This window comes from Lacerta agilis, chromosome 3 (genome assembly GCF_009819535.1).
Source record: "Lacerta agilis isolate rLacAgi1 chromosome 3, rLacAgi1.pri, whole genome shotgun sequence".
NCBI classification, from domain to species: Eukaryota; Metazoa; Chordata; class Lepidosauria; order Squamata; family Lacertidae; genus Lacerta; species Lacerta agilis.
In genome coordinates this window covers 50,926,055-50,946,733 of record NC_046314.1, presented here as the reverse complement: position 1 = coordinate 50,946,733, position 20,679 = coordinate 50,926,055, and the positions used below count along the sequence as shown (strand labels likewise).

Here is a 20,679-nt window from a genome sequence, read left to right as displayed (position 1 = left end):
AATCTGAATGATTATTGGCTTCAAGTTCACTTCAGGAAGCTACAACTAAAATGAGGAACAGATCGTGCAGCTCTCTGAAGAACACGAGCTACACCAAGCCTGCCAAATGACTACGTCTTAGTGCCATAATCCCTTCCGCCTCTTAGGCTGCTGTAATGAAATCTTCTTGTGCTAAAAAACAATAATCTAATGTTTGTGCCTGAAGGCTTCTGGAATATTTCTGAAAAGGTGAATGAGGTTATGTGGAGGGGCATGCAGGGATGGGTATATTTGCATTTACAAATAGATCTTGCATCCTGAGTTTGTTTCTGTTCTTGGCTGGTAGGTTTCACAGCAGGTATTTTGTTTTCCATTTTTGAAGCGCTATTTTGTTGTTGCTGGTTTTAGAAGGGGTTTTTTTCAGTTGGGAGTTGTTAACACTATGAATGGGAGCTCTGTGTGACGTTTAATGTAGGTCAAATTTTAGACTTACTATTTCTCAGGGCACCTCTTTAATGACTCAGTCCATCACCACAGTCAGATTTCTACCATAGACTTTACTATTTAGATTTGTTGTCTACCCTGAAGGCTACATTTCAGAGCCCAGCTTATTTACTCCAATGAGAAGCCTTTGATTATGGGAGGGCTTTGTGTCAATATAGAGAAAGCCAAGGAATGGTTGCGCTGACTTTTCTCTTAAAAACAGAGGTCAGTCTAGACACCAGTGGTGGAGAGCACATTATTTCCAGCTGCTTGTAAGAACATGACTTATTTCTTTATTGCACTGGAAATCTTGAGACTTTTTTTTTAAAAAAGGGTTCATGTGATTAATTAAGTGAATTTAAAGGAATATATTAACTCACATATTTCAAAAAGCCAGTGGTATTGTTTAGAACAAGTTGAATTCTTTAAGAACTGTTTTCTCTTCTGCTTTCAAACACCAAACCTAATGCATAATTAACACAAAATGTGCTGCCAGGGTATATGTGTTTAGGGAACACTTTTTTTTGCTTGTTCGGGTGTGCTTACCATTAGATATTACTTGCCCATCTTTTAAAGAAAGAGGCAAAAACTCTATGAAATATTTAAAAAACCAAAATCCAAAAGAATCCAAAGTATTTCTTATCAGGAAAGGTACAGAACAAAATACATTGTCTCTTTGAAAATATATGGAGCCATATTGAATTAAATTAATCACGCTTTTCAAAAATTCATACTTTATTCCACTTTTAGCGGTTCAGCAATTAAAGTTTATGTCACATAACACGATTCCCTCCCTGTTATTCTACCTATTATATGAACACAATGAGAAATATGTATTCCCCCTGAAGATGTTACATGAGAAGTAGGAAGGGCAGAAATTTAACTCTCTCTGCTTCTGTGTAACATTCAAACTAGTTTGAAGCCATAGCAATACATTTGTAAATTGCAAATATGTGTAAATATGCACATTTCATATGTCTCTAATTCCAGGATAATGCTCCTTATACAGACAAGATTTTATCACATACTTCATTGGAAATAGTCTCTTCCCTCTCTATTTTAATCCATATTTGCTTAACACACTCAATACACTTGGTAGTTTTATTCCTTGATATGTATCTTTTTAAAGTTGCATCAACCATGATCTAGGTAACAACTACAAGTGCCTTTTAAACACATCAGCGTCATTCGTCATTCTTCCCATACTGCAGAGTGGAGTTTGAAACTATTATTTATATTTATCAATATCCCACCTTTCCTTGCACAAGGCAGCATATATGGTGCTTCCAAATAGTCTCCATCCAGGCCAGCCCTAGCCAGGATTTGCTTAGATTCAGCATGGTTGCTGCATCATAAGCCGCCCAGCCTTAGGAAATCTAGTAAGTTTGTGGCTGAGATGACAGCCAGGGGTGATTTGCAAGCATGGAATGAAAGCTCATTGCAAAGGCTGTGCCTTTTAGTCACAGGATCACCATGGTCACAACATGGGACTATCCAGTGGGAGAAAATGTTGGGATCTCTTATCAGGAGAGGTCCCAACTATATAATGCAGCTATTAATGGTAATGAGATGTCATGCTCAATTACCCAGCAGCACCCATGGCTAGTAATTAAAACTCAGGAAGCAAGTCTGTTAGCATCTTCCGTATTTTCATGGAACACAAACTAATACTGAAAACATTTTTTTTCCATTAACAGAATTTGAAACTGGTCTGCTGTACGTAAGACTGGCAAACACTTAATGATAATATTAAAATTAAGTTCAGCTCAGAAGCCACTTTGTGCCTTTGACACAGACTATTCCACTGCTTTTCCCACCTTCCCATGGAATCTGGCATCAACTGCAGGATGTTTTGGTCCTTGCCGGGAAAACATTAGCTGAATACAACTATTATTTATTCCTATTAGTAGAACTAGTCTGTTTATTGCTGCACAAGTTTTGGATGAATTCCCTGACATCTTTTTCACAGACTTTGAAAGTGGAGACAGAAACATAAACTTCCATTAAGTAAACTCCAAAGACCCCAAGTTTGCCACAGTTTTGTGACTTTTTGATTGAGCCAAAGGTATTACCCAACAGGGGTTTTGGAATTTTCTCTTACGAACCAACACGGGTACTCTTGATGTCTTATCTGAAGTCCCTTAAGAATATTTATCAGATTTCTGCCACTGCAGCCATTTACTACAACACTCAGGCTTCTTCATTTCCCTATCAAGTGAAGCTGTAGCAGGCCAGCTTATTCTGAGAACCAGCTCTTGCAAGAGTGAAACATACCAGAATAGGTTAGGCTAAGGATTGATCGGGTTGAAAACCAGCAGATGGTATGCCAGTGATGACTTGTTTTGCTTGTAGTCAGTAGCAGTTATTGAATAATTAAGTTGTACAAACATACACCGTTATGAAGTGGCAAATTTGGCTAAGCGATAAGTTCTCTTCATGCTGAAACAGCACTTTGGATACTCTGAAAAGGCCGCTCAATTCACTGCAAAATACAAATGTTTTCAAGTAGTATTATGGCAATATTTAGTGAGTCAATTTAATATATATTTTTAAAACCACTCAAACCAGCGAAAATAAGTGTGTTTCCAGAAATAAAATTTAATGCAAGCTGATGTAAAAGACAGGGAAATTAGAATAGTGTGAGCAGCTTCCCATATGTTTTATTTTTTTATTTTTACATAGCATTCCAGTAGTTAATATGTGAGTAATATGTGGGTAAGAAGAATATGGCATTGACCGTTTGGCTGCTCTTCCAGAAACTCTTGGCAGCTAAATAAGACGTGTACAAGCCAACCACTGAAGTTGGCTGAAAGGAAAGTGGGTCTTGGCCCGACGCATCCGCCATCCTCTTTCCACTCTGGACGGAAAACATAGGAATAAAGGGGGAGAGGAAAACCAGTGAGCTCTAAAGGAATGGAGTAGGAATGAACACAAGGTAGTCTGGAAGGAAGCTGTTGCTAAGCAGGACCAATTCATTTGGTAACACATTGAAAGGTGGAACATACAGCGTGGGAAAAATGCTTCAGTTACAACATTAGTCCAAAAACAACTTCCTTGAATGCTCTTAAACTATTTGTAACATAGGAGCAACACAAATAATTTAATTTTTATACAGGCTTGTAAAAAAAAAAAAGCCTACTATTTTTACAAGTGTGATAAATAACCTAATGATGATGGAGTAGATACAAGTGAAAACTGAAAATATTGTGTGAATGACTCATAATAAGCAAACTTGTAATGTTATGTTTCATTATTCTATTTGTAAACTGACTTTAAAAAGAATGGGCCTTTCCCACGGTGGCTCCATTTGTGGACATCTCTCCCCAGGGAGGCTCACCTGGCGCCTTCGTTAAATATCTTTAGGCGCCAAGCAAAAACATTCACCTCCTTGCAAACCCTTGAGCTAACTAGCCAACCCAAGGCCTTTCAAACTGGGGTGAGTGTATGTGTTTTTTTTTTTTGTCTGTTAACATGGTATGTTATCTTTTGTTTCTATGTTGTAAACTGCCCTGTGATCCTCAGATGAAGGGCACTATCAATCAATCAAAAGTCATGTTTGCTGCTCAACAACCACATGAACTGCAGCTAATGGTTCGTCCACATTTCCTCTTGTCCTGTGCCTAGAAGGCAAGGTCTGAGCCGTTTTCCACTTGTCTTGTGCTTTCTAGGCACTAGCCCAAGTTTTGCCTTTCCCCCACCACTTCCCATCTGAAAACCAGCTCTCTAGCACTGAATTGGATCAAACATCAATCTGGAGAAGACCAGAATGGTGTTGGCTTCAATTCAGCGGTAAACGTGGGTTTTCCTGGAAGAAAGCTGTGGGGCAAAGTGTGGACGAGCCCTTAGATTGCGTAATGAGGATATTGCAGAAAAATCAGATGAGCTCATAAACCTTCCATAGGATGGAATTCAACACCATGCTGTTACAAATGTTCCATGTACGCAAGCACTGTTCTGGGGGTTCTTCCAACTCCCCCAAAGCCAATTTTGAGGGGTGTTGGGGGGAAGAAGAGGGACACAAGTGAAAGCCCTTACACAGGGTTACCACTGGCAGGGTTCCTTAGGTGAATCCCACCCATAAAACTTTTGTTCTAAGCTGTGCTGATATGAAATCAGTAAAACTGTGCATTCAGGATAAGGTCGTTTGATATGGCTATCATCAATCTTAGACATGTTTCATACAGGCTTTAATTACCAGCAAAATGTCAATTATGAATAGCAGGATTAATGTTCAAGGGCCTGTATTTAACACCTGCATGGGATCCCTTTTTGGTTGGAATTAAAGTACCAAAGGCAGCAGGCAGGTATTGACTCAGATGCAATGTTAGGTTTACTCTTCTGCACAGGAAAGCAAATTTATTTTTATTTATTGCAATCATTCACTTATAAAGGGGAAAGTAAACTGACACAGAGAACATCTGATCAGGGGCATTAAAAACACACCACTGTGTTCTCTAATGTGCTTTGCGACCAAATCACCTGATCTCAGTGTCCAGAGAAGGCTTCGTACCAATCTGTGACCAAAATTAAAGCTCATTTAGTGTCCCATGTAACTCAGCAAGAATCACTGCCAGCGGAACCTGCCTCTGAGTCAGGTACCAGTCCATTTACACCAGTCTACTCAACTGGCAGAGGCTCTGCAAAGACTCAGGCAAAGGTCTTTGACAATGGATCTTCTTTTCAGTGGATTTACCAGGAACATTCTGCACACAAAACGTTTATTTTTCCAGGTGAAGGGTTGTAACTCACTAGCAGAGCACCTGCTTTGCAAACAGAAGGTCTCATGTTTGAGTCTGAGTCTTGGTAGGACTAGGAATGACTCATCTGAAATTAACAGAAAATACTGAGCTAAATGGACCAGTGGTCTGTCTTAGTGCAAGACAGGTTCCCAGGCACTATCACTGAGCTTTGGCACCTTCCATACTTGTAGAGTCTTAATTTGTTTTCTTACTATGTGAGAAAACCAGAAACTGGCTTTAGGGGGAAACAGGGAGATGAAAATCTCAGCAATATACAAAAATCAAGATGTTTATTAGATCAGTGTGTTTTGGAATATATGGTATCTATTCTTCGGGGGCATTAAAAACACACCACTGTGTTCTCTAATGTGCTTTGTGACCAAATTTGGTTACAGAATACAGCAGAGATGTTTATTATAAGTGCTCCTGAAACAGAAATATATTTTGCAACACATTGGGCCAATAAAATATTTATTGTTATGAGCCCTTGAGATTTCAACTCCTCTTTTTTTGCTACTGGTGTCTTTGCTTTGCTTTCTTAGAAATTGGCTTTGAACAGATAGTAAAAGTGGTTTAAACAACAACACATTATTATGGCACACCACATATTAATAGGCAGCCTTATAATGGTACCACTTACAGCATTTCTCATGCATTCCTTATAAAGTTCCAACAGGTGCCGAGCTTTTCCATTATAGGCCAACTACAATATTCATTTCATTTCAAATGTCAAATGCATTCCCAACCCCTTCAGTAAAACTGAAGCAGCTCTTTGGACCCCAGCCAAATAATTTTACATCTGTGCTTTATTTTAAAGCACACATGTTTCACCTAACCTTTTCTTCCTAGAGTGTTTTATGTTTTAAACCTTTCCAACACAAAATAAGTAACATTCCATGTCATGATTTTCTTACTTATCTCTGTATCTCTCTCTGTGTTTGCCACCTATAACATTACAAAAGCAACTGAGCAGCTCCATTGTTTTGGCATCTTGCTCCATGTACAGCAGTAGGTTCTTGCAGTCTCTCATTGAGTTATTTGAAAAGACAAGAACACAGTCATTTGAATTACTCCTCTGAACGCATGCATTATGTGGCAGCTTGACAAGGTGACAGACAGGGTGTTACCAAGGAACCTATGTTGAATGTGGAAATGCCAAAGCTCCTTATTCATTGTTGATGATGTTAAATCTGAGAATGCAGCCTTCTTGGCCACCAGCCCCCAAAGAATCCTCTTTATTCAGCTGGGAGCCATGTCAGTTCAGTTTTCCAGACAGAAAAAGACTGTCTGAAAGAGGTGAATATCACCACGCTGAGCTCCATGTTGAACAAAGATAATTGCATAATGTCCTGTGAAGAATTCCCCAGGAGGGCTACCTTGGTTGGGTTACCTGTTCCATCATTACTAAGTCCTCTAGTTCCAGAATTTCTTCTCCGGCACCTACCACATGCCCTTTCAGTAGTGTCTCTGTAACTACCAGGACCCCTTTGATTTCAGCTGATTAATGATTTTTTAAAAAACTTTATTTTTCTATGAGAACAGTGCTGTATACAATGGGTATGTGTAACCCTTCAGATGTTCCAGTTACAGGTAGGTAGCCGTGTTGGTCTGTCATAGTCAAAACAAAATAAAAAAATTCCTTCCAGTAGCACCTTAGAGACCAACTAAGTTTGTTCTTGGTAAGAGCTTTCGTGTGCATGAACATTTCTTCAGATGTTGTTGAACTACAATTCCCATTTTTCCTGACCATTGACCAAACATGACATGAAGGCTGGCAACATTAACCCCATCATATGGGAATCCCGTGCAAATGACTGCAGCACCTGGAGACAATCAGTCGCAGGACAAATGGCTGCTGGGAGGAGTGCAGAAAGAAGGAATGCTATGATACATCTGCATCAGCACAAGCAGATGCCTTCATCTGCCCCAGCTGCAACAATGCATGCCTCTCCCGTATCACTCTCTACAGCCATAGCAAACGCTGTAACTTTCCAACGGTTTGACTTCCCAACGGTTTGACCCCCAAAAGCACACATTTCCATTGGCTGCAGCTGATGGGAGCTGGTGTCCAACAAAATCCAGAGTCCCTAAGATTCCCCATCCTTGGCTTAGAGAAGCTTATCAGGATGCAGTGAATGGTAGTGTGTCATAAGGTGAAAATGTAACACTAAAATAAATGCTTCTCACTTACCAGACAGAAGTTCTTCTACTCTTAAAGTCAAACTGTTTACTTACATTGCAATCGCCACATTTGCACCCATGCCTTTAAATAAGTTTACTATATAAATAAGTTTTATTTATTCAACTTATATTCTGCCCTTCATCCCAAAGGAACCTGGAGTGGCAAACACATCAATAACAGTATCATTTAAAGCACACTAAAAAAACAGTTTAAAACAATTACGTTCTCATAGCCAAGGATTTCACAGTTGCCAGGAATATAACAGCGAGAAGTAGATTTTAAAGGGAAGTTTTGATTTCCAAAAGACAACTGAGGTCCTGGTGCACAATGAACAGAGAAGATGGGAAGATGGATTTAGTGCACAAACAACCATGAAGTTCTAGCATACCATAAACCAAACACCAGAATTCACCCTGCTTTAAAAAACACACTCAGACACTTATTTGTCCTGATACAAAAGAAAAGATCCAAAATATTTTTCACCTGAGCACCTGTTTACATATGTGAAGTTCTTCATGACTCAGATGTTTGCCCATGACTAGGTAGCATGCCAATGAATACTTGTATTCATAAACTTTGCTACCTGCTGAAGAAAGCACACTTTGCAAAATAGCTGCTAAGTGTCCAGAAAGCGGCTATGGAAGATTCCATAATTATGTGGTTTTTGAGGCAACACCATGGAACCTTTTTACCTCTGGGGGAAGTGGGTTTAGCTGTTACCCCTCATACAAGATCCAATCAGGATTTCACTGGAGTTCACAGACTGAAGAGCAATGATAGTTTTCCTGTGGACCATACAAGCTATAACACTTATTTTGACATGTGGTAACATGCAAGTGGATTTTGATTACAACAGTAGTGACAAAAGTGAAAAAGGAGCATGTGGATATTTAAAGAGAATGGAAAAGTTAACACTCACCATCTGTTAGAACTTCAACACATAAAAAGGAGACTACTTTTTTTTACCTTTCCCTCACTCAAAGGAACCTGAAGGGGCAGCCTCTTTCTCATACTATTAATATTATTAATTACTTAAATATAATAATAATTATTATTAATTAATTATAATTAATCCTATTATTAATGCTGAAGGAGGTCATATTGACAAGCATTCAACTCCACTGCCTGCCTTTATTGGTGGCAAAACAAAGGAGTTATAGCAGAACTCTTCAGTCTCAAGCAACACATGTGGGATAGACAGAACCAGAAATGATAGCACAATAACATTCATGCATTCTTGGTTGGGAGATGGAGGAAAATAAAATAAATCAAGTTCTAGAAACAGATTTTCTGTGCGTGAATCTATGTGTCCTTGTCCCAGAACGTTTTTTTTCTCACATCCACTCTGATGGTGTGTTATTTTGTGGTTCATGTGGGCCTGAACGACTGCTCCCCTATGTTAACCTTGCACCTGTTGTTTTATTTTATTGCCCCTTTTGGCAGGTGGGTGTGGTCTTGTTTTTAACTTTCATGGTTTGTTAGCTGCTTCAGGTGTAACTTTTGGAATTGAAAGATATCAATAAATAAACTATTTTAGCAATGTGCAGACAGTTGACCATACCTTGCACATGAAGCCTATAGGAATGGGGAGGGCTCTGTCAGCCCAATCTGTCTCAAAAACAGGGTTCAGATTGTGCAGGGGAAGCTTAAGCACACACAGCTTACAAGCTCAGAGGCTCTAAGTAAAAGATATGCTCAATATGTGAAGCCTGCCATCTCAAGTGCACTTGCCCTACATAGTTTGACTCCATCTAGTCATCTTCACAGGGCTGTTCATACACAACAGAAACACCATGGTGAAAACACTATTTTACAAGGTGGGACTAAAAAACAAAAAAGAACATATAATTATATTGATGCTTTATATGACCCTTTCCATTTAAACCAGAGTGTACCACAGAGAATTCAAACTCCACTGATATCACTGAAATCAGTCACATTCAAATGACCTGTGCAGTGAAAGTATGACTACTGTGCTATTGTTAAAATACCGGTATCACAGGGGAACAATAATTTCTTGTAGTTGTGGCAGGATAACCATCTCTCATCCTCATCACAAGAAGGGCATTAAATGGTTATCAACATAGTCACAGAAAACTGAGGTGAATCACCTATGGTGACTATTTCTCGTTTCGTCAGGACAGCAACGATCACACAAAATAAATTACAACAGCTCCAAAAAGCCAATGGGTTTTTCCCTACTGGGTACTTCCAGGGTCTGCAACAGAGGCTGGCATTCTCAGTCATCTGTCAAAGCTGGTCCATCATGGCCATCACTACTGACCCCTATAAAGCCCCTGGTCCTGCTGCTGCGCCCTTTTGCACAGATGCCCATTCGCCTGCCCTCTCTGTGTATGTTAACATCTACTAGAGTGAGGAACTGGAACTGCACCATTTATTTAACTCTCCTTCTAGGAGAAGGATTGAGCCCAGAGGGAGAAAGCAAAGTGAATGGCCTGCAATGATCAGGAGGAAAAGGTCTCACTAAAGAAGGGACCCACTAATGTCATTTTGCTCAGCAAGGTATCGCTGTGCATATTTAGAGAGCTCAGCAAACTCATACCACATTACATATTTGTAGGACTATAACATGTACGGTGGTACCTCAAGTTACATACCCTTCAGGTTACATACGCTTCAGGTTACACACTCCGCTAACCCAGAACTAACGCTTCAGGTTAAGAACTTTGCTTCAGGATAAGAACAGAAATTGTGCTCTGGCAGCGCAGCAGCAGCGGGAGGCCCCATTAGCTAAAGTGGTGCTTCAGGTTAAGAACATTTTCAGGTTAAGAATGGAGCCCCAGAACAAATTAAGTTCTTAACCTAAGGTACCACTGTACATTATTTTAGCTAAAGCCACAAGCATCACAACTGACAGCATGCAAACGGACAGCAGAAACACAGCTATGCTATTGGGACTAAACTGGGTAAAATAAAAATATTCTTGTACTAAATAAGGTGTTTTGGTCAAGAGACACCCTAAATGACCACTCAAGTTATCATGCATCTAATGCCAAAAGAAACAAGCCACTCTTCCACTGGAGAATGAATTTAGGGAGTGGTTTACAGGAAAATACCACTATTCTATTCATCCTCAGTATAGGAAAGCTCAGCTGGTAGAGCATGAGACTCTTAGTCTCAGTGTTGTGAGTTAAAACGCCATGTTGGGCAAAAGATTCCTGCACTGCAGGAGGTTGGACTAGACTAGATGATCCTAGTAGTCCCTTCCAACTCTACAATTCTATGATTCTTTGTATGATGTGAACCTTAAAAAAGGACAAATGCAAAACACAACTGTTACAGTACAATCCTAACAATACTACTCACTGGTTTTACTCTAGTAAGCCTGTGTAGAAGTACATCCTTGCAGGACAAATCTTTAGGGCTAACCAAGGTTGCAACTATGCTGGTGTTTACATCAATCTAACAAGTTGGTAGTCTATGCTCCTCCAGTAGCAGCATCAAAAGCAAGTAGGAAAAGGTTAAGGATCAACACAGCAACAGCAATGTATCTCACAGAACGTCTTGTCACTACATCTTCACAATATTGCTTATTATGGACAACTCTGCATTAGCTATGCATGTAATACATGAATCATCCCACAGCAAAACTTTGGAGGAAGGGCTATAGCTCAGTTGTAAAGCACCTGCTTTGCATGCAAAAAGGTTGAACCTTCAGCTTCTCCAGGTAGGACTGGGAGAGATGCCTTCTGAAACCCTGCACAGCTTCAGGCAATCGGTGTAGATAAATGGACCTAGGGTCTGACAGTATAAAATCATGCATGGGAAGCACTAATTGTTGAGGCAAACTCCACAAGGCAAAGTCCTGCTTGCAACATTAGTTTTGGATGGAAAAGGGGTGAAGAGGAAGGGTGTGGATGGAAAAGGGGTGAAGAAGCAAGCCCAAGAATCTCATTCCAGAAAGCAGCACCAAAGCCACACAACTACAGATACTGACAAAAGGAGGGCTTCATCGTTTCAGCCTAAGACACATGCCCTCCCCTCTCCTACAGATCTATTCATGGATCCAAGGTTGTCTGCCATATAGAAATGTGATATAAATGTAATAAATTACAATAAACAACAGATATAGATCAGTATCAAAAAGTGTATTCCAGGCATAGGCAAACTCAGCCCTCCAGATGTTTTGGGACTACAACTCCCATCATCCCTGACCACTGGTGCTGTTAGCTAGGGATGATGGGAGTTGTAGTCCCAAAACATCTGGAGGGCTGAGTTTGCCTATGCCTGGTGTATTCTGTTGATGTGTATCTCACTAGAACAGCACAGCCTTTCAGTGTACAAGAAATCCCAGGTTTGATCATAGTTACACATTCCCAAGAGAAAGGTCTATAAATATCTCCAGGCCCTGGAGCGCTGAGGTGATTGGCATAGGGACCAAAGATGACTGAGTGACTCAGTTATGCCGCAGGATATTTGTAATTCCAGTCAGCCATGTTTAAGTTCATTCATTTGACTGCTTGGCAGTGTTTTTTGGTGCTCACTCCACATTGTGTGTTCCATGATAAAGACAGGTGAATTGGGGCCTCCAGGCAGACAGGAGAGTAATTGGCACAGCTTTTCCTACCACTGTACCTTCATGTTGGGTAAAGTTGCTCTTGTTACATTTCTGCCCACCACATAGCTTTCAAAGTCAAGAAGTCCCACAAAGAAAAGTGTGGTAACCCTGCATAGGAATAGTCACTGCTGCTGATGTAGGTCTTACAAGACACTGACTGCTTTTTCTTTGTGTTAGGGTGCTTCCCGTGTAATTGATTCCTAACATCTCTAATTTCTGTCTATTTTGTAAATAATCACATCTGGTTCATTGTCTTCCTGTTAATTCCCCCCATACCAGAAACCCTGGTTTTGCACACCATGACTCTTCATGAAAGAGCCGAGAACATGTCATTCAGGTACTCATGCGCAATTTACATGTTTGTTAGAGGTTAGGAATAGAAATCATGCCAGCAAATGAGAGTGGTATTCACTACCACTGTTCTTTTAGTCAGCAAATGTTGTGTAGATAATTACATTATTTTCTGTATTGGTGTTGATGTTTCCTTTCCACTGAAATGCACTGAATGATCTTAATGCAATGAATAACATACGGTAATTTAATTGTGCTAGTATAAACGAGATGAACAGCTTATTTTTTTAGTAGAAGCTGAACTGTAGCAGAATGGAAATAGTGCTGATTGTGACAAATGCAGGAGAGGATGGAAATTGCTTCCACCACCCTACATCCTGAACTATCACACAAATGTAGACATGGGCACATTGCAATATCAAGTTCCCATTTGTGCGCTTTTTAGGCATGGGAATATGTGGTGAAGGTCCATGCCATGAATCTTTATATGTGAGGCTTATATACTTCTGTTGTGATTCACTGCCAAGTAGGTTAGATTTCTTTTCTCCAATGCAGCTAGGGAAGACGGGTTAGTGTCAGGGTTCTCAATTGACTCCTTTGAGTGCATCTTTAGTTACAGCATTTTGCTGGCTTACGTTTGAGCGGGCAGGAGAAACAGTTCTTGCCATGAGGAATATAGGGTCTGGATTAAATGAGCAATTCCTTTGTTCCTGCTTCATCAATATGCCTTCATAAGATGTTATAGTTCATGTAGCACAGGGGTCAGCAAACTTACCACGCCTCAGGCCAGTGTCTCCAGCGCCGATTGCACGGCAGGCCGGAGGGTGGGGGAATGCATGCCCATACGCGTATGCACATGCTATTTCCAGCGCACTTCCGGGTCGGAGGAGCACCGGAAGTAGCTTGTGCGCATGTGCAAGGGCCTCTTCCGATCCAGATGTGCACTGGAAGTAACGCTTGCGCATGCGCACAAGCTATTTCCAGTGCTCCTCCGACCCAGAAGTGGGCAGCTGTGCCGCACTGTGCTGGTAAGAGTGGGCAGCGGCAGCGGGGGCACTGCGGGCTGGATAAATGAGTCCCTCGGGCCGTATCCGGCCCACAGGCTTTAGTTTGGAGACCTCTGATTAGCACTTATGCAGTCTTGTTAAATTGACATAACAATGTCAATACATTGTGATAATATCACTAGACTGGCATAACCTAGTTACACTTGTGTATAGAATGTAGCAGCAATTCTGCACTCATCCAGCCAGTGCAACTCACATATAGTGTTGTACTCTTAGTGCCATACAATTTTCAGAAGAGGTAAAAGTATCCCAGCATTAATTGGACTTTACTTAAGAAAATAAGTGTTCTGTAAAAATATTACTTGTCAATTGGTCAGAAATCTGAAAAAAGGAAGAATTTTTAAAGCTTTTTTTATTTGGAAATAGGCAAATTAACAATCTCCCCTCATGTAAACTAATTCTAAGTGGCTCGACTGCATTTTAAATTATATGGTATTACAAATTTGAAGTAAAAAAAGAAATGCTAAAATGTACTTGGTCTATATATATATAGAACCACAAGTATTTTATATTACACGTCAATAAATTCATATAACCAACATCTATCAATTTCTGCTACTTACACTTAAGGTAATGTGTATTTTTATAAGCTTTCTAGCAATTTTAACCATGAACCACTTTACAAACTTTAGTGTCTGCGGGGAAGTATTTATACTTCAGTTTTATATATGCATACACAGAGGATACTGACAGTCTAAGATCATTTAGTTGTTAATTTGTTTTTTTTTAAAACAGAATTTATTAGCATTTTCATAATATAACACAAACCCAACCCCACACCTACAGATACAAAAACAAATACAAATACACATAATGTCAGGATTCTTCTTCTTATTTATATACCTTACCAAAAAAAAAAATTCTAGTTCTAAATCTTGACGTTTGACTTCCCCCGCCTATTCACCTTCGGTTTTAAATCAATATACTATTTCCTTAACAACTTTTCTCTATAAAATTTTTTAACTTTACTTAAAAAAAAAGATAACGTACTTATCTTAATCTTTGCATTATAACCTAAATCATAACCAAATATTCTTATAGCTAAACTTATTTCTTCTATCCTTTATCATGCTGCTTTTAACTTGAAATTCAATATCTCCTTACTTATTTAAAATAAACTTGTAATTAACAGACTTCACACTCCAATTTCAGATACCATGGCAGACCATTTGGATTATACATTTAGTACTTCAACCCACTCCCCCTCTGTCCATTGTCTTTTTCTGTCTTTCACCGGAACCAAATCTCCAATTGTCTTCCTCTGAGTGTCCACAGGTCCAGGCAACATCCACGACAAACCCCGCATCAAGCCTCAGGGTCTTCATCACTTCCATGGGCTCCTCCGTTTCTTTTTCTTCTTCTTCTTGTAGAGATCTCAATTCCATGTCCCTTGCCCCCGAGCTGCCACCTCGGAGTCTGGATATTGTAATTTTTCCCGTTCCAGGGCTGCCACCCCCAGAAATCGGCTCCTCCTCCTTTCGGAGTTGCCCAGCCATTTCAAACCATTCTTCCAGCGCCCCTCCCAGCTCTTTGCCAAGGTTTGATTCCATTGTGTAAAACTTTTGAAAAGCCTCCTCTGTGGAAAATAAGTCCTTTTTATTTATAATTCCACTCAAAACTTGTAGTTTTCGATTAAGCAGTTCCAGCTGCAAGACAGTGAGCATTTCCTCATCCTTTAAACCAGAGTTCGATACCAGTGCGAGCACAAAGTCCAGCATTTTGGGAGAGAGGGTGAGTATCAGATTTCAGTTCCTGTCTCTTCCTTCCTTTGTTTCAGTTTTTTCCCACGACAAACCTAGTCGTCGCCATTTCTCCGAAGCCGGAGTATAAAGACCAAAGCTTCAAATGGAGATATTTTTTCCCCAGTTAACCCCCGAGGGGGAATCTCAACAGTCTCAGTTTTTAAATTCCAAATACTTTCTATCGATTGTTGTAGCAGCAGTCACTTAAAGAGTTAATTTCTTTCACCACCCGAAGGGAGGGAGGCGGGCTGCCTTTCTTCTTTCCCCCAGATCGTTCCAGGAATTACAAAGAGTCAATCAATTACTCACAGCCTCTGGGTTCTTATCAGCTCCTTAAAGACAGGTAGAACTTAGACGCTCATCACAGGCTTTGTCGCCGCATTTACATCCCGGTTGGGGCATGTCCCCTATAGCCCGGCTCCGTCGTCCCTTCACCCCCACTCCCCCTTTACAGGGGGAGTGGGGGAAGGGTTCGGAGCCACAACGGGCACAGCCGGGGAGCCCAGGGTGCGGGACGCTCTTCCCGCACCCCAACCGGAGCCCCGCTATGCGGCTGCAGGGCTCCTAACCCCCGGGATGGACTGGGTGCTTCGCAGCCGAAGCATCCCACGACCACCCGTAATGGCGTCAGCCGCCGGAAGTCATTTAGTTGTTAATTTGAAGTGGGAAGGTTGGGGTGAAGATCTCCTCAGGGTATAAGACTAGGTATTAGAGCTGCGTGCAAATCACAAGCTTCAGTTCAGACTCTAATCAGGTGCTTTGGAAAACAGTCCACTTTGGTCCAAGGAGGTCCAAACTGCAGACTGCACAATTTGGCTCACAGTCTATCCAAGTCTCCTTTGTTCCCTCCCTTCCATTCAGTGTTATTGTTATTTTTTTAATGGCTGTAACTCCCACCCCTTTTGACAGAAGTAGATGAAATTTGCAGGCATGCTAGCCCCTCCAGGGAGGACAGAGGCTGTCAAGTTGCAGGCAAATAGATCCAGGGGCTTTGGTGCTGGGCAGCCTTAAAGTTTGATTGCTATTATTTACTAGAAATGCCTGTAACTTTTTTGGGGGGGGTGTTAATTAGATGAAATTGGTAAGAAAGGTTGACCCTTCTGATGGCACAAACCCTGTGAAATTTCAGAAGGATAGCTAGTGCTTTACCTGCAAGGAGAAACAACTCTCTCTCTCTCTCTCTCACACTCTCTCTCTCTCTCTCTCTCTCTGTGTGTGTGTGTGTAGGAATAATATCCTGTGTTTTGTGGGTGGTCTGGTTGGTCCAGTCAGTGCTACCCATGATTTCTGTCCTAGAATAGCCCCCACAATCCTGTGCAATATGCAGGCATTCCCTATGGCAGATAGCCATAGATTCTTCAGAAGGCAAGCAAATATGCAGAAGTTCCCAGAAGGTATGAAATTTGTAGAACTAAAAGAAAAATAGTTCTTTTACTGTCTTTACCTGCAGCACTAAGTCCTGGACCTCATGCACTTGGAGCCTCCTTCTCACTGCTATCTTGTGGCTGCTCAAATCATAGCCTTGCCTGCTCTATACCCAACACCTTTGCTAACCAGTTGCTTCTCAATGAAATATGTCTGGAACAGGCCACCACTGTTTACCTCTGTGGGCCATGCGTGGCCACAACCCTCTGGACTACAGAGCCCCTTCCAGCAGTCACTACAATTTGCTGCTACAACATAAGGCTCAGGGTGTAGGAATTTTTTTTTTTTTTTGGTACTTAAATATTCAATCCTATCCTCAAAACGTACCCTTCAAAATGACTCATGCTCATAAAAATGTAATGCATAAATCAAATGTAAAAGCAGATCCATTAAAGAAGGGAATAGAGAAAGTTATAAATACAGCATCAGCTTTCTGTTAACTGGATCAGCTGGCCTAAAATGTGTGCTGAACGTTTTTACCAAGCTCTTGAAAGGCTGAGTAGAACTGGGTCCATCATGCCTGCTTTGGATGGAGATACTACAAGGCTGGCACTACTACAGAAGAGGCCCTGCTACTGGTCCAATAAATTTTATCAGAGGCCTGGTGGTTGGATTTTTTTGATGCTGGATGTGTTGGCTGAGTGGGAGTGATTCACATATTTGAGCTCAAAAAGAAATCTTCCTCCATTTGGATTGTGTAAAGGTGCCAATATTGCCTTGCTCTGTACTGTGGGATTTTGCCTACAAGTTTTTGGCTATTTATGCCTCAGTCACACAACTTACGGTGCACTCCAGTCTTTACTGCATGGACAGACATAATTTAAAAAACCAAACCCTGACATATAATACAGTGTGTTTCTCCCTGCCTAGCAGGCACTCATCATGCTGACCCTGTCAATACAGTCACAATAATAAACTGAGAGAGGAGCTAAAAGTGGGATATTGTCTCACTTGCTAAGTCTAGCTGGGGTTAAGCTTTATTTACAAGTACAAGTCTTTGGTCAAGTAATCAAATAAGAAAAACAGGTGCATTTTTGAAAGTCAGGTGTTACTACAAATAGCAGTGAAGGCATACAAATAATCCCATAATTCATATGCAAGCCTACAATAGAAATATATTTATGTCCGACACCAAGACTCATTCCAAGGAAAGGAGTGGGATAATGGTCAACATAGTTTTGTGTACTTTCTCCTTCCTTCATCAAACATATGTGACCACACAGAGGCTAGTCAATCTTTTTGCTATGAATAAGCTATAAAAAAACTATTGAAACTAAGAAGCAAAAATACAAACATACATTACCAATTATTTGTCTCTTCAATTTGCAGTTGTACTTTGGTTCTTGAACGGAATCCGTTCCGGAAGTCCATTCGACTTCCGAAAACATTCGAAAACCAAGGAGCGGCTTCCAATCAATTGGAAGCCACGGAAGCCATGTTGGATGTTCGGCTTCCAAAAAACGTTCGCAAACCAGAACACTCACTTCCAGGTTTGCAGCGTTCGGGAGCTAAAACATTCGAGTCACAAGGCGTTCGAGAACCAAGGTATGACTGTACTGACACTAACAGCCCAAACCTGTCAGTTTCTTTGTAATGTAAATAGGCAACAAGCAGCAGATCCAGGATACAGTTTGTTGCCATATTGGCCCTTTATACCTGTAACTACAGTAGCTGCAATTACACCAATGCCAAGTAACAGACAAATGGCAGACTGTGATTGCTGCAGTTAGCACTGACGCCCTGCCATCCACGGAGTGTCATGGTTGCACATGGACCTACCTACAGAGACCCCATTGCATGTAGCCCCAATTGCACATCTGTAACCACACATCTGATGAGCTGAAATCACAGTTTGAGCTTACACATGTAAACTTTTTTGCAAAAGTGGCATCTAGTGCATGCCAGGTGCACCAAGAGGAAAAGATAACCTGTAGCAATAATAGTATCCTGACTATTTTGTGGGGAACCAAATCTCTGATTCAGAATGGGTAAGAATGTTCATAATAAACTGCAGAGAACCAGAACTACTAATGTAGGCCCACTGCAAAGATATAGGATCACCCATACCCCAAAACATGTAGCACAAGGTTGTGTGTGTGCTGAAAGAACATTAAAATAAGGTCATATTTCAAGTTCATATGGGCACTTAAATGTGTGCATGGAATTCCTGGCACAAAACATGTTCCATCCAGTAAAGGAAATCCACACCTGGAATGGAACACGTACATGAAACTACTTCCTCCATTGAAATGGAAGGCACAGTGCTTCCAATCAGAACACATCAGAGTTCTGATGCTCAAAAGAAATGTTCTATCAATTATGTGCAGTTGCACACATAAACATTAGGTTTACCCGGCTTCCATGATTTAGAATAGTTGTTGCTGTTGTTTCTGCAACCAAAAGCTGACGGAGGAAACAGAGGCAGGCACAGGAGGAGGGGAGAAATGGAAGCATTTTTATTTTATTTTTATTTTTTTAATTTTTGCAGCCAGGTAAGATAGAAACTGGTTCTGTTTCAATTTTACTTAAAGCTGAGATCCTCAAGACAGTGAATCATCTGACAGGAGATTCTGGGTGGCATTAAACGAAATAAAAGTGCTAGTGCAAGGATTACTGTTAGCACAACTAGACTTCCCTCATCTCTTCCCCACTCCAACACCATGTGTCATCCCCAAATCTACTCCTGAGGGTTGGAGGGGGGGAAATCCCAGAACTGTTTTAGGGAATGTGTGGAGGAAGCAGAGGAGGAGAATATTTTGTTCTACAATAAATAAACCCTGTGCTGATGGAATTAGAGACTAAGTGCTACACTGAATGCAGTCCTTCGCTAATTATTTGCAATGTTCACTTTTCTTTTTCTTTTACTCTCTCTTTCAAAGAGTCTAAAACATTTGGGGGGGGGGTTCAAAAGCAGTACAAGGATTTTTGCAAGTAGGGAAAGCAATTAGAGAAACTTTGAGCAGTTCTGGCTCATCCCTAACTTGTGGAATAAGCCTATGTAAAGAAAGAACATACATTCTGCGACCCTTGAACATTTAGTGAAGCCCTCACGCATTTAGTAGGATTGCTTGCCAAAACAGCCAAGTGAAGAAATCTAGTCTTAGCATGGCTCACCCATTTCTTTGGAAATCTCAATAGGAAAAATAAAAGTTTACCCTTTTCTATTTCAGCTCATGTATTTTCTTACAAGATGACCTGTTTGAGTCCCATTACAATAAAAGTAAATTCATGAATAGGGAATGGCATCTAAAATAATATATATATATAAAAAATCCAACCTGACACAACATGCCTGGCCAAGAAAACTTTCCACCATAATTAGCACTTTCCTGGTTTGAAGGCGGGGCTACAACAGAGTGCAACTTCATGTCAGAAGGCACAAACAGTATAAATAAGTCAGGATGATGCTTTGAAACAGCAGCTTCTGCTCTGCACACCTGTGGCAGCAGGACACACGAGGCAAGACTGAAGTCTGCTTTACTGCACACTTGTAATCCTACAACATGCCGGTATGCTGCTGCAATTCCATCTGGCTTGGTTTACAAATACATTTAAGTGGGACAGAGGTTTAGAGGTGCTCATTAATGGCACAAGAGGGTATTCTGGTTACAGTTACTGCAGAAGGCTTGCTTGTTGCATATGCATAAGCTTCTAATGGCTATAGCTCCTGAAACAGGAAGACCTAGCTTGTTCTTTTGGAAATTTTAAAAGGCTTGTAGGCATGTAATATTTCAGTACCTGGAAGCTATGTCATTTTCTCTCTCTCACACACACACACAAACACTTTTATAGACCATGGCACATGCTGTAGGGAAGACTGATAATGCAATAAGATGTGACCAGATCTGACACCCAGAATGGCTTCTGAGTCAACTTTTTAAACTAAAATGATGTCATTTTAACATATGTGTATCGTTGAATCCACAACCCTAGAATGCTGTGGGTATGTTTTTATTACAACTCAGTTTTCTGTTATAAAAATTATATTGTACATTTTTTTCTTCAATACAGAGCGGATTTAGGAATATGAAGTTACAAATATCTTTTCTGCTGCTGCTGCTTTCCGTGAACATTGTCTACAGCACTGTTGGCTATTATCCTGAACGCTTTAAGGTGCAGTCTAGTGAATCAATGAAAGGGCCTGCTTTCCTACCTTTCGGTGTGAAAAGCCAAGGTAAGCAATGCTTCCTTT

The 20,679-nt window shown here is 40.7% G+C and overlaps 2 protein-coding genes across 4 annotated transcripts in view; one reads left to right on the top strand and one right to left on the bottom strand.

Moving 5' to 3' along the window:
- The window catches only part of NT5DC1 (5'-nucleotidase domain containing 1), a 90,810-nt gene that overhangs the window by 51,778 nt on the left and 18,353 nt on the right, over positions 1-20,679 (bottom strand). The window lies entirely within an intron of this gene.
- The window catches only part of COL10A1 (collagen type X alpha 1 chain), a 37,540-nt gene that overhangs the window by 7,940 nt on the left and 8,921 nt on the right, over positions 1-20,679 (top strand). The window contains exons 1-2 of one of the 2 annotated variants that reach the window (XM_033143638.1): positions 19,920-19,996; positions 20,499-20,661. In XM_033143638.1, the coding sequence (XP_032999529.1) occupies positions 19,991-19,996; positions 20,499-20,661 (169 nt within the window). In that variant the 5' untranslated portion in view covers positions 19,920-19,990. Of the gene's footprint in view, positions 1-19,919; positions 19,997-20,498; positions 20,662-20,679 lie in introns of those variants that run through there. The other variant, XM_033143639.1, reaches the window with a different exon arrangement.